Genomic DNA, 14,412 nt, shown 5'->3' with positions numbered 1-14,412 from the left:
CAGACCAAGATCTGCATTGACCACACATCAATCCGACATTCTGAACACACGGATGAAACACACCAAGCACCAGGAGAGTTTCAGTCTTGCATTGGCTTCACAGTCGGTGTTTCACAGAAGGGACGGGGGGGGGGGGGGAGTCGAGGCCAGGTGAGATTTCGTGAGAGCTGCTCAGCCTGAATTGTCTTCTCTTTTCCTTTTTTTTTATTACATTGTTCGATCAGAGAAAGCTGAGTAGAGAAAAAAAATCCATCCCTCCTCTCATCCGAGGACGACATCCAAACACTGAAACCTTCCGTGTCAATCCCAAAATGCATCATTAATACGTGGACACCTCATGCAACGAGAGGGGGGACAGGGTGACGTCAAAGATGGTCCGGGGTCCTGACCAGCTGTTCTTCCGGCAAGGTTTTCTTTTTTTTTCTTTTTTCTTTTTTTTTAACGTGTGAAGATAGAGAATCAGTCTTAATTCTGTACATTTCGCTCCCCCCCCCCCCACCCTCCCGTTGAAACGGCACTGGTCAACGAACCGTGCAGACAAATAACTGAGCGGTGTTCGACAGCTCAGCTCTGCCGTAGACGGTAACGGACAGAGGGGAGTAGATGAAATCTCGGTTCAGTGTACTGTGTGTTTCACAGTTGGCTGACACACTGCTCCACGGTTATCCAGGGTCTTCCAAGCCATGTCCTCGGCCTCACGCCTATCCATCTTACGGATCCTCACTCTCCTCTTGACTGACTTTCAGCTGAAGATCATTAGGTCTCTTCCTAGGGCCCTTAAGAGGGTTCCTGTGGAGTAGTATGCCTCTGAAGTGCCCTTGGCAGGCTGCAGTGTGCGTCTTACTAGCAAACGTATTGCCAGCTGATGAATTCCTCTGCTGAGACAGAGCAGGACTGGGGGGGGGGGGGGGGGGGGGGGGGGAACGCAGCTCAAGCACAACAGGGGGGAACGTGTATTGACACAAACGGACGGAGGTTTGGCCCGGGCCGCCGGAGAATGGGTTCAAGATCGGGTGCGCGCCGTGTGCTCGGTCATGTCAAAGGTCACGGGGACAAACTGTAGAGGAAGCGGCGGCGGCGGCGTAGATCAGAGGAGGAGGGGGGCAGCTGAGGCACAGAGAGGGGGATGAGGGAGAGGTGGTTTGGGAAGAGGATGAAGGGCGGAGAGGATGAGGGCGCAGCTTCGCGGATTAAGTGAGGGTGATGTAGGCTGAGGCCTTCTCCTTCAGTTGTCTCAGACACAGATGACAGCTCCAGCTCCCTGCACACACACACAGACACACACACGCACGCACGCACGCACGCACGCACGCACGCACGCACGCACGCACACACGCACGCACAGAAAAACATCACAGATCGGCAGGTCAATCACTGCTATTGTAAAGCCTCGTGGATTAATCCCTCATTTCAGACGCGGCGTTAAGTAACACTGTAAATTAAAGCCTCACGCTGCGCCTGTGGTTAGTGGATGACTAGTTTGGTTTGGATTTGGGAGCCATGTGGTTTGTAACATTAATTAAACATCCGCCTGAGACAGATGTCCCGATGCAACATTCATTCCTGCGGAATCCTTTGTGCTTCAGTGAGAATGTGATGTGTCGTCGCGGTGTTTTTAAAATGTGCTGAAAATGTTCTTAAAGTACTGGCACACAAATTCAAGGCATTTCACCAGTTCTGTGTTTAAATAATATAAAATATCATTCTTAAAAAGATGATAGTATAGCCAACGACATATCAGATGTGCAACATTAACATTAACATGTTTCTTTTGCAATGAAAACACAGTGAAGGTTTAAATGAACACAATCTTGAATTAAAATACCATTCTGAATAAATCAATGCGCATGAAAGAACAACACAACCTCATGTAATCAAAACCAATGTCTCATGTGGACGACATACAAAAGAAGAAGACTTCGTATGAGCTCAGCAATTTGCATGAACTTCGGACAAATAAGAATATTAATGTCACAGAGGAAAATTCCAACAGAAACTCCATGTCATCCCTAAAAGTGGCTGCAGTGTATTACACTGTAATGTGTCTGAGCACCGGGCTCATGTTCAAAAATATATATTATTAACCATTCACGTCGCAGCTCCGGCAGTCCTCCGCTCAAGTGTAAACCTGAAATAACCGCCAGCTGCTCAATTCCGAACGTGTTCCTTGTAAATCAAAAAGTGTTGCACGCATGTGGGGGCGGAGCGCGACACTGTTAGTGAGCGTTGAGCACGAGTGGCACTGCTGCTGTATGTGTTCAGCCAAGTGACACCCTTGCCATGGAAACAGATTATCTTTTGGACTTCTCGTTTCCCTGGCAACGCCATCAAACATCCAAAGGCAGCCATCTTATGTGTGGTGGGGAACATAACTGATCTCATTGACTCCACTAACTCCACTTGAATTTCAAATCTCTTCTTTTAACCCAAAAGTTGCTCTCCTCACTTTGATTGTCTCTCCACCTAATGTACAGAGTTACACATTCTTTTTTTTTTATTGTTTTACTATAAAAAAAAACAAGCTGTGCAGAAACACCATGCACACGTCTGAACACTTAAGAACTCCCGGTATCTCCCGACTACAACGCTTGCTCACTGTCATACATACCCTCTGGTGGCTCGGACATGGGAGGGCTGAGACAGTACATGTGGTAGCCTCTGTCACAATCATCACAAAACAACAGCTGGTCCTGGAACAGAGGAGAAATATATTTAGATTATGTCATCGCCAAAGGGGAGAGAACTTGGAATAACAGGACAGAACAGCATTGAGTTTATCTGCGTGCTCCTCGAAGATATGAATATGTAGCCGGGATTTTAGCTTCGTTTGAGTGGCTTGTTTTTATTCCTTTGAACTGTGACTCTCAAGTGTGTGCGGCTCCTTAATCTTCATTAAAAAGCTTTTTATTTTATTTCAGGTCGAAATCTTCTTCTATCTCCTCACACCGCAGTTTAATTCCAGTGAGACTAAGTGTGATGTCTATCCACTGGGCGACGTCAGCCTTCAGCCAGAGGGACCAACTCGTGCACACTCTGAATAATGAACCAGCTGGATTCAAACAAGACTGTTTCTAACTTAACACAAGGGGTTAGGCTTTCCATAGTATACATGTACGGTGTGTTACAAGTTTGCGTGTGTGTGTGTGTGCGTGTGTGCGTGTGCGCAGCCACATGTGTAAACATGTAGTACAAAGTGAGTGAGTTCCTACATCGTTCTCAGACGTGCCACACAGGCTGCAGGACTTGCACTCGATGCACTGCCAGCGATAAGTCCTCACTGCAGCCGTCATGTTCACTGTGAACTGCAGACAGGATGGGTGGCCTGCATGCACACACACACACACACACACACACACACACACACACACACAGGCACGCGCACACACACGCACGCGCACACAGGCACGCACAGGCACGCACGTACGCACACACACATCCACACAATGTTTTTCACTGTCACTTTTCTGTATTTTGTGGACAGTCATCCATCATCCACCTTTTCTACGTGGTTCATACGTGGTGCTTATTTATATCTGAGGGGGAATTCAACAGTGGTGTTTTGCAGATGGAAATATCAAATTATTTGAGATAGCTGATAGGGTTGGTTTTTTTTGACAGCAGTATTCATGAATAAACATTAACAATTGAGAGTTTTGGACAAGTTATGCTGTTTAACAAGGGTGACAAAACACAAATTTTACTGGAGACACCTCAAGAAATATCATCATAAGTTTGCCTTATAATAGCTAGTGCCCCTGCAGTCCATTTATACATGTCACTTGCCACTGAGAAATAACCAAAGTTCCTTCTTTATATTTTCTTTTCCCTGGTATTTGTGTGATAACGTACAAAGAATTCTTGTCACCACCACTTGACCTTCATTTCTCTTCTCTGTGAGTGGTTCTGAAGAAGAGGACCATACCAATGTTTCGCATGCTTTAGCCCATTCACTACGAGTCACGTGCATCGTTTCTTTTGTTCTCTTTTTTTTATTTTTTTCAGATGAAAAGGAAAGGAAAAAATACACAGTACATGCAATAAGTACATTAATTGTGCATTATATACACTGCAATATCTGCATGTATACATGTAACCAGAAAAAACACATAAATAATAATACAACCACGTAAAAATCACACTTAATAAAATTTTACTGTACAACCAATGATACATAAAATAAAGGGAGACCATCGTCCCACAAATTCATCTGCGTTCCTTGTAGCACACGGGAGAATCTCTTCAGAGGAGAAATAGACAGTGGTTTATAATATCACAAGTGTAAACTGATGCACAAAAACCCAGGATTGAAAGGTGCGCAACAAGATTTTAAAGACATTTTTTTTTTGTTTGAGGCGAAACAAGAAGGTCAAAACCAACATTCCAATTGAATCCCTCGATATTTTATTGCCAAGAAATGTCTTTTGTTTGACAGCACCGCAGAACAATGAACATGACCGCGTTAGAGCAAACTAGGCGCCGGCTTGAGCACGGAAGTTCAACCCTGACCTTGAAGACAGACATTTGACACGACACAAGTGTGTTTTTGCTTTTCTGTCACACTGCATAGCCGTCATACTGTACGTGTTGCATATACCGTGAGCTGCATGCAATCTGTTGAATATCTTAAATTGTATTTCGTATTATACAAAACTCTACGACTTCCAATATCGTGCTATAATTAAGGTGTAATCAATCATTAGAAATTGATTATTGTGTATGCAGATTTTCACCATCTTATCGGGTGTTGATACTTTTACACGTCTTAAGCAGCAACACGAATCTGTTTCAGTAAAATAAAATTCTTACAGAGAAGATGCGAACACACTGAGCTTTACAGTCGCTGGTCTTGTTGTTTTGGAAGTTTGAAATGTGATCGAGCAAAGGTTTTCCTATTCCCTTCGACAAAGAAGGAAAGTCAACTTGCAGAACATCATTGTGAGTAGAGGCGAGGCAGTGTAATGTAAAGGCAATGCGTCACATTTTATTTTGTAATTTATCTTATTGCTGAAATCTAATGCAGCAAAAGTTTTCAAATCAATCTGCATTCAACCCCACTACAAAGAAAACCCAACGTCAATTACACGAATGAGAGAAGATAGAATTTAATTTACAATGTACAATGGCCTTTAAATTCACACTTTAGGCTATAAGCAAACTACTGGAAGTCACAATTGCTAATTTATTAGATAGCATTTGGAATTTGTATTAGCTGTATGCAGGTTGTTTTTGTTTTGGTATGTACATATTATCCGGAGAGTCTCTGATAAGCTTAATGCTTTCGCTGTATATGTTTTGTCCGTCAGGGCCAATATCTCAAGTTCAGTTTCAAATCTCTGCAAATCGTTTTTCATACTGTAGTAGGAAAAAAAAGGAATCCAATGGCTCAACAAGCTCAAGAACATAAAACACTACAGCAAAAAGGTTGTCAATACGATATACGGTACATGATTTGTAGAAGATGGGCTGAAACAAACAAATAAAAAAAACAAAAAAAAAACAAACACTGGTATGGTCCATCCATTTTACTTGTAACGGGAAGTGGAACTTGCTTTTAGTTATGTCGTAGATACGAAATCTATACTCCAAAGAAAAAGGAAGCACACGCACCAAAATTGTGCATCAACAGAGGACCGCCTTCCTCCTGCCAACTATCCCCTTCAGCGGTGCCCTACCTGAGCGTCCGCAGTCCGCACAGGAGATAAGGTCTTCGGGGCAGCCGGTCTTCTTTGAGCCTCCGAGGCAGAAGTCACAGTAGCCGTTGGCGATCACTGAGCCGTCCGCTGCTTTCTTGGCTGCCGGGAGAAAAAGAAGAGAGAGGCGGGTGAGGGAAAATTGGGATTTTTACCTTGATCCCTTCTGGGCTCTTGGAGGAGGCGGTTGAAGAGTGTAAACTCATAAGTCAGTGAGGGAGCTGTATATCAATCTCTTGACAGAAAGAAAGATTGGAGAGGGAAAAGTGTATTAAAGTCCCAACATATCAACAGAGCGGCGGCCACCGGGGTGAGCGGAAGAGGTGGAAAACATCACTGACAAGAGTAATTGTACAGACAGAGCGTGATTAGAGGTGAAATACTACGATGTAAGACAAAGAATAAGAAATTACATCTGTAACTATGAGTCCCAGATGCACACCGCCCCACCTGGGAGCAACACACAGTCTGTCTCTCTCTCGTTCCATCTGTTTGCTTGGGCAAAAACAAGCAGGCCTGCGCTGGAGCCTGGGACTCGCCTGTTCACCCAGGACGTGAGGGGGAGGGGGGACGGAGGGGGGATGGAGGGGGGACGGAGGGGGACGTCCACCTGGAGCCCTTGAGGGCTGGTAAACACAGTCAAGGGTGGGGGAAGAAGATAGGAGCTGAAGAATGACTGGAGAATACTGTGTGTGCGTGTGTGCGTGGGGGGGGGGGGGGGACTGTCGGGACAGACCTGCCGTCATGCTGAGTGTGTGGAGAGGCAAGTGCTCCATGTGAAGCCGTTTCATAATAATTATTAACAAGAGAGAAATTCCCCTTTCCTGCCTGAGTGCTGCACGTGTGTGTGTATGTGTGTGTGTGTGTACGTGTACATGTTCTACATCCATCCCTCTGTCTGTCTGTCTGACTGTCTGCCTGCCTGTCTTACTGCTTTTGATTGCATAATCTCTTTAATGGAAGCAATCACATAACCAGAGACACACACACACACACACACACACACACACACACACACACACACACACACTACACACACTACACACACTACACAAGACACGCTCAGGCTGCATTTTATCTGTCTGTGTGCTACAGTTCTGTGTGCACCTCTCCCTTTTTCATTCCTGCCAGTGTGTGTGTGTGTGTGTGTGTGTGTGTGTGTGTGTGTGTGTGTGTGTGTGTGTGTGTGTGTGTGTGTGTGTGCGTGTGTGTGTGTGTGTGTACATGAGAAACAGAGAGAAGTGATCAATCCATCCATTTCAGGGTGGAGTCTTCTTGGAGTCAGGGTGGCTGGAAGGGGGAGAGGGGGATGACGAGAAGGCGAGTTTGATGGAGAAGAGGTTGAAAAGGGACGGACGATTGAGAGAGAGAGATAAAGAGAGAGAGAGAGAGAGAGATTGGGTTTCTTCTCCACAGGGTCTGACTTTAATCCTCAGAGAAATGAAATCATAATATAAAGAATGCTCTGATCAGGACGAGAGACAGAGAGACAGACAGAGAGCAGAGTAGCAGAGGAGGGAAACGAGGCGCTGTACCTGCAGAATCCAAAAGGGTTACAGAGGGAGGCTGTCATGTGACCTGTATGTACAGTATATACTGGGCTGGGCACTTCCATGCAGTGGTGCAGTGATGAAAAACAAGGTGAGAAAAATTACACTATGGCAGCGATAATTGGGCATCAACCATCAGAAGAAACAATAATCAAATGTGTTCATTCCCAGGATGTAGACGGAGGTGTACCGACCAGACAGTGTGGGTGTTCTGGACCTTTGGTACAATACAAGCAGCTCCCAAAAAAAAATCACAGCTGAAGTTTTTCAAAATCAGATTGAAGTCTCCATCCTCATTTTGCCCATGATGCTGCTGCTCAGCTGTTATTGGAGTTTATCCTTTTTTAGTGCACGTCATCAGGCCGATCTGTGTTTGTGTCCAAAAACATTACCTGTGTGCTATTAAGTGCACTGTAATCTTCCTATTATTTCAGCGTCCTTATTCTGAGGGAGAAACAAGCACAAAAAAGTTTTGTGCATTCCGTGAGCACTGATTTTTTCTTTCCTGTTGTGCAATATTTCCATATTTACCACTGCAGGTTTTTTAACCCGTCTCTTTCTTGGTTTGTTTGCAGGATTACGCAAAGCTACGAAAACAGATTTCTACGAAATTTGGTGGAAGGATGGGAAACAGAAAAAACAATTACATTTTGGCGTGGATATGGATAAAGGAGTAGATCCAGGATTTTTTATTTTATTTTAATTTGCCAGACAGGGCAGTTTTTATTTGTTTACATTTTCACCAATTTCCAAGGTATCAATCCGTGGACCTCGATGACAATAACATTACGAGAAGAAATGATGAGAAGTGAAATTTGATGCTGACTGTAAGAGTCTAATATATACAGTAGTGAGTGAGTGAAACCGTTGTGGACACTGGTCCAATAATGTTCATCACACGTTCACCATCTTATTTAGCCATTTAGCCAATTAGCACTAAACACAAAAGTGCATCAGCTGAGTTGATGGATTAGCCATCGGCTATTTAGTCAGAAATGTAGAGGACAAATAAAACATGTATTAATTTGCTGAGATACATCCAAACCAAAGTAGTGGACAGAGGGACGGACACTGCTGTCCCTCCTGAACGAAACGGGCGAAGACTGGAATGATACTGGTCATGTACAGTATTGAGCATAGAGTAGCTATATACAGTAGTGTATTTACTTTTTAAACTAAACTAACGCAGCCAGATGTCTGCTGAGTCTGGCAGGAGGACGTGCAGAGACCGCGGAGACATGCTGTATGTGGCGTGAAGCCCTGCAGCCAATGCAAACACGTTTTTTCGCCTTCTTGTGCTGGTCAAACAAATTGCTTTTATCTTCGCTGCTTTTATTTGGGCTCACGGCTGCTGATTGGGCCTCGCAATCCCCGGTGGGACACACACACACACACACACACACACACACTGTGTGCTACAGTGCTGTGTGCACCTCTGCCTTTTGTATTCATGCCTGTGCGTGCGCGTGTGTGTGTGTTTGTGTGCGTGTATGTGTGTGCGTGTGCGTGTGCGTGTGTGTGTGTGTGCTTTGAGGCCCCAGAGAGTGAATCAGCAGGTCCTGATGCATGCGAGCGAGCCGGGGCTGCCCGCTGGCCCGCCTGCACGGAGAGAAAAGAAACTCCATCAATGATTAAACGCCCGTGGCCATGTTTCAGAAGCCGCCTGCAACCACAGACACGCCATCGCCGGCGAAGGGAGGGAGGGATGAGGACAGTGATAGAGAGAGAGACTAAAGAGGAGTGAGCTAATGAGCGAAAAAATAAAAGAGATATATGCCAAGGTGGGGGGGTGAAAAACGGAGGGACCGGAATAAAGAAATATGGCACAAGTCAGGTGGCTTTTTTTTCTGCTTCTTCTTCTCCTCCTAACTCCCTCGTTACCTTTACCGCTCCTCCTGTCCCCCTCCGTCTCTGTTTCTTTACCTGCTTCAGCCACTCTCTCCCTCTCCTCTTCTTCTTTTTTCCACATCTCCCTCCTTTACCTGACCCTCCTCTCCCTCCCTCCCTCCCCACCTCCCCCCCCTCCCTCCCTCATTCCCTCCCTCCTCTGCTCTCCTCTTCCAATTACCAGGAGGAGTATGAGCAGAACCGCACACTTCACAGCTTTCAAGTGCTGGAGAGAGATCCTCCTGGGAATTATCCAGCAAGAGATGAATCCTCAAATGCACCTCACCCCCCCCCCCCCCCCACCAACACCTACCCTTCCCCATCCCTCCTTTCCTCTCTGCTTTGTAATTTTCCTCTCCCCCTGCCTCGTTTCCTCCTCCCTGCCGCTCCTTCGTTACCTCGCATTGTTATTCTGCTCTCTGAGCCACCTCTTGCCCTGCTCCTTATTTTTTTTTTCATTTTATTCATCTATGTGTTAATATTTTTATCGATGCATTCGGCCGGTTTGATAAGGCCACAAATAATAAACTCCACAAAGATGCTGACTTATTTATGGTCGACATATGAGTAAGAAGAGCAGAAGAAAAAATTGAGAAACGACGAATCCTCAAAAGCTGAAATCCTCATTTAAACCAACCCTGATAATGCAACGGGCTTTAGATGGTAAGATTTAAAAAGTATAGTGTGCTGTTCTCAAATATGAAATATCTAAGCGTTCAGCTTTGTCTGAATATTTTTGATGATGACAACATGTGGCGATACATGGTTTTTAATAGAGACAGCCGTTTGCACTGCAAAAATCTATCTATTTAAATTACGCTTTTATATTAAGTGTGGAAGAACTTGATCTCAACCCTGTGTGAGAAAAATTTGCATCTGAAGAAGAGGTTTATTTTCTCTAGCTGAAGCTGACCTGGATACGAAGAACATTTCTTACACTGTGTAACGAGCGGGGGGCTATGATAGAGTACGGGGGTGACCAAGCGTCTTCATCCTCATCCTGCGTCTCCCCCATTTTCTTCCTCCAGTATCGCCCTCTCTCTCTCTCTCTCTCTCTCTCTACCCCTCAAACCTCTGCTCTTCCTTCCACCTTTAACACCACTCCCTCCTCCTCCTCCGTCTCCATCCGCTACTCTGACCTGGAACCAAACCACGGCCCGACTCTGGCTGGTCGATAATCTCATCCTCTGGCTGGCCACAGTGGAGGCCTCGTCAACTGAGCGCTTCCATCAGAAGGGAGTTGCCACTGCCTCAGCGTACGCACGCACGCACGCACGCACGCACACACACACACAGGCGCCTACCTGTTGCCTTGTGTCACTCTCTCTTCCACCTCACCTTTTCCCTTCCCTCATCTTTCTCCAGCTCTTTTCCCCTCATGTTTCTGTTTCCCTGTCTGCTCCTTGGTTCGTTGCATATTAAACATTCGCACAAACTGCTCGAAGTCTTTTTTTAAACTTCCATTATGCTCAATTCTGTTGTTTAGATAAAGGTGAGCTCAGCCATGAACAACAACGAAAAAAAAACAGTTTCCATGGTTACCACGTCACCAAAAAGACAGAACTTGCTCAATCAAATGCATCTGTTCGTCACAATTATCGAAGGCAGTCGGACACGCCACTACCGCAGGTGTCGAAGGGAGGAAGGAGTGAGGAGGAGGAGGAGAGAGGTGGCTAGAAGAAAAAGGAGGGAAGGATTTCAGGAACAGATTAGGCAAGTGGGGAAAGAAAGAGTGAAAGACAGAGAGGAAGAAGAGGAGGAGGCACAAAGGGGAGAGAAGGAAGGGAAGGTTGAAAAAAAAAAAAGTGGCTCTCGTTGTATATCGGAGCAGCGGTGTGTGAAAACACACACTCTGCACTCCTGTCGCCTGGCTGCTTAATGAGGAGAGCCTCTCAGGAGCAGCACACAAACACACAATTACAATGGGAGAACACACACACAGACGAAACACACCCGCAACCACACACATACAGTAGAGTCCAACAGCCGCGCGCACACACACACACACACACACACACACACACACACACACACACACACACACACACACACACACACACACACACACACACACACACACACACACACAAAGATTTACTACCAAGCCTTTGCATAATAACTTTTGCCGTCCAGTTTCAGTCCCATCCCCCACTCGCTCTCTTTTCATGGGATAAATGAAATTCCCCGTCACCCTCGAACCAGCCACACGCACACACAGACACACACACACACACACACACACACACACACACACACACACACACACACACACACACACACACACACACACACACACACACACACACACACACACACACACACACACACACACACACACACACACACACACACACACGTAAGCACTTAATTACATACAAATACAAATGTTGCACATATTCTGACATGACACCAAGGGATAGACAAACAGACAACAGACGACACACACACGTGAACATTCACACGGTCCCAAAAATCCCAAATTCTCAAGGAGACGTCTTCAGGTTTTTTTTTTTTCATGCAGACAAGGAGGCAGAGATGCAGTCAGTTGGAAACCGTCAGTCACAGATGAAAAGTCACTGCCATCCTTTCTCTCTCCTCTCCCCCCCATCTTCCTCCCCTCACTCTTTCTGCCATCCTCTACCTCTCTCTCTTCCTCTTTGCACTTTCATGCCTTCTCATTATTGCTGCTGCTCTCTCTGCTTCTGATTCGATCTCTTCTCTGCGCTTCATTGTGCTCCATTTTTTTTCTTCGCCTTTCCTTATTTCGTTTCTCTATCTATTTCTCCCCCCCCCCTACTCTCAAAGAGGAAATTGGAGCTCTTTCCTGCAATCCATCTGATGTCACTCTAATGCCTGCACCAGTGCCATGCTCTGTTCTTCCCCACCTTGTTTCTGCTGCTTCTCCATCCATGCACCCACCAAACCTACCCCACCCTTCACCCTTACACACACACACACACACACACACACACACACACACACACACACACAAGTACTACTTTCACTCATGTCCAGTCAGCAGGTTGCGTAACTCCCAGGGAATTGTGGGTCTGGATGCATTGCATGTGTGTGAACGCGTGCAACGTGAGTTCGTGTGCAGGGATGACATTGCAAAGGAGAGAGGACAGAGGCAGTTTTGGTGCATAATAAAACTTGATCTATGGTTGCTATGTAAGCACACTGACCCGCAGAAACTGACACACACACACACACGCCCCCCCACACACACACACACACACACACACACACACACACACACACACACACACACACACACACACACACACACACACACACACACACACACACACACACACACACACACACACACACACACACACACACACACACACACCTTCGTCTCGCCGTAGTTGTGAGGACACTTATTGACATTATGCATTTCCCAGCCCCTTAACCTTAACCACCCTCAAACAGCCTTATGAAATTGAGGACCTGTCAAATGTCCTCACAACATTGGTTTTGAACCAAAATTGGTTCTCACAACCACAGAAAGACAAGTGCACACAAACTCACACACACGCGAATGCCCAAATGCACACACGCGCACACAATCCGTCAGGCTCTGCAGCCTGCAGATATGTGCACATTTAGCCAATACATACACACATGCAAATAAATCACATAAGCACTCCCCATAAATCATGCATGTAAAGAAATCACAAACACACACATACACACACACACACACGAGTCTCACACACACACACACACACACATGTCCTACACTTATATGTCTGCTGTGTATGTACACACACTTAAAAAGAGCCACTTAGCCAGGCTCATGTCTCCGGCGATGAAGAGTTAAAATGCAAATTATTAATCCTATTTTGTTCCGGGGAGAGAGCCGGCTGGGAATGTGACTGTGAAATCCTGTTTGAATTGTGCCCCGGCCGCACATGGTCCACTATACTGTGTGTCAGCGCTGCACTGTCATGAGGAAATGTCAAATGATCAGTCAGGCTGAAAGAAACAAAGACGGGGAGGAAAAAAGACGTTTAAAGTGAAAATCTGCCTCCCTGTTTTTTTTGGGGGGGGGGTTGGTATTTCTGAAACTGAGGTTCGGGAGTTTGAGTTCCAGTAGGTGGTGCAGTGTTCTTTGTGTGTCCAGTCGCGGTGGCTACCGCTGCCTGTGCTAACCACCAACTAGAATTGTATTCCAAACAAAAGCCAAACTTGTAAAAAAAAAAAAAAAGCCTCATTTGTGTGCAAAACAATTTTTTTCTCTGGGAAAAGTAAACACAGTAATACCAGTTTAAACTTGAATGGTGCAAAAGTGAATTCACTATTGCATTATGTTGGCTGACGTCTGGGGCATTTATATTTTAGTGGATTTCTGAAAAAGAATCTTCCTCTTGTTGTGTTTTACGGTTACATTTCAGTAACAGGGAGGGGAACAAAACAGACAACAGGAGGACGGATGGGTGAGGATGGATTTGGGGGCTGGAGGTGGTGGGTGGAAAGAGGGGGGGGGCTGTGGCAGCTAGTGAGGGGGGGCTTATCCAAACATGGCCAAACACAACCGATGGAACTGCAAAAAACAACCCAGCCAGCGAGCCACAGCACCACATCTTAAGACAGAATAGCAAATGAAGCAGACTCCAATATCACCCTGCCTTCACCATCCCAACTGTCTGGGGGAATCTATATGACGAATCATGAAGAGATTTTTTTCTTGGTCTTTTTTCTCTTTCTCAGTCTGTACAACTCTCTGCTTCTCGCTCGGCTCCTCTCTTTGTCTGTTTTCTCTCTCTTCTCTCATTCTTTATGTTATTCTTAATGAACTCCTCTGTGCCCCCACCGCTTCGTCTATACTTCAACTTCTTCCATTCTTCTTCTTCATTCTCTCACTCTCTCTTCTTTCTTCCTCCCTCAATCCCTCCATCCCTCCCCTTGTCTGTTCTCTCTCTCTTCCTCTCCTCCCTCCTCTTCCATCCCTCTCTCTCTCTCTCTCTCTCTCTCTCTCTCTCTTCTCAATGTACATAACAGTGTACTCTTTAGGAGGGAGCCCTGGCGGTATCTATGGCAACCGGATTGCTAGGCAACAGCCGTTTCTCTCTCTTCCTTTCCTTTCCTGTGCCGTGCAGCAGCAGCAGCAGCAGCAGCAAGAGTCAATGACCAATCAAAAGCTGAGGAGGAATGCCGGTGTGCGTGAAAAGTTCAGAACACATCCAGAAAAAGCAGCGGATGCTCTTTATCTCCGTCCAACTGCTGCCCCATAGGATGTACAAATATGACATACATGCACGGCAAAGTGTACAGCAAGC

The 14,412-nt window shown here is 45.8% G+C and overlaps 1 protein-coding gene across 4 annotated transcripts in view; it reads right to left on the bottom strand.

Moving 5' to 3' along the window:
• Positions 1 to 917: 917 nt before the first annotated feature.
• dpf1 (double PHD fingers 1) overlaps positions 918 to 14,412 on the bottom strand; it is a 39,502-nt gene continuing 26,007 nt past the window's right edge. For 2 of the 4 annotated variants that reach the window (XM_035622737.2, XM_035622736.2), the window contains exons 9-12: positions 5,673 to 5,792; positions 3,210 to 3,322; positions 2,609 to 2,690; positions 918 to 1,261 (exon numbers count right to left, since the gene is read on the bottom strand). In XM_035622737.2, the coding sequence (XP_035478630.1) occupies positions 1,191 to 1,261; positions 2,609 to 2,690; positions 3,210 to 3,322; positions 5,673 to 5,792 (386 nt within the window). In that variant the 3' untranslated portion in view covers positions 918 to 1,190. Of the gene's footprint in view, positions 1,262 to 2,608; positions 2,691 to 3,209; positions 3,323 to 3,967; positions 5,793 to 14,412 lie in introns of those variants that run through there. The other 2 variants (XR_004789791.2, XM_047335642.1) reach the window with 2 other exon arrangements.

This window comes from Scophthalmus maximus, chromosome 11 (genome assembly GCF_022379125.1).
Source record: "Scophthalmus maximus strain ysfricsl-2021 chromosome 11, ASM2237912v1, whole genome shotgun sequence".
Taxonomy (NCBI): domain Eukaryota; kingdom Metazoa; phylum Chordata; class Actinopteri; order Pleuronectiformes; family Scophthalmidae; genus Scophthalmus; species Scophthalmus maximus.
The sequence above is the reverse complement of the archived record's forward strand: the minus strand, read 5'-3'. Positions and strand labels throughout refer to the sequence as shown.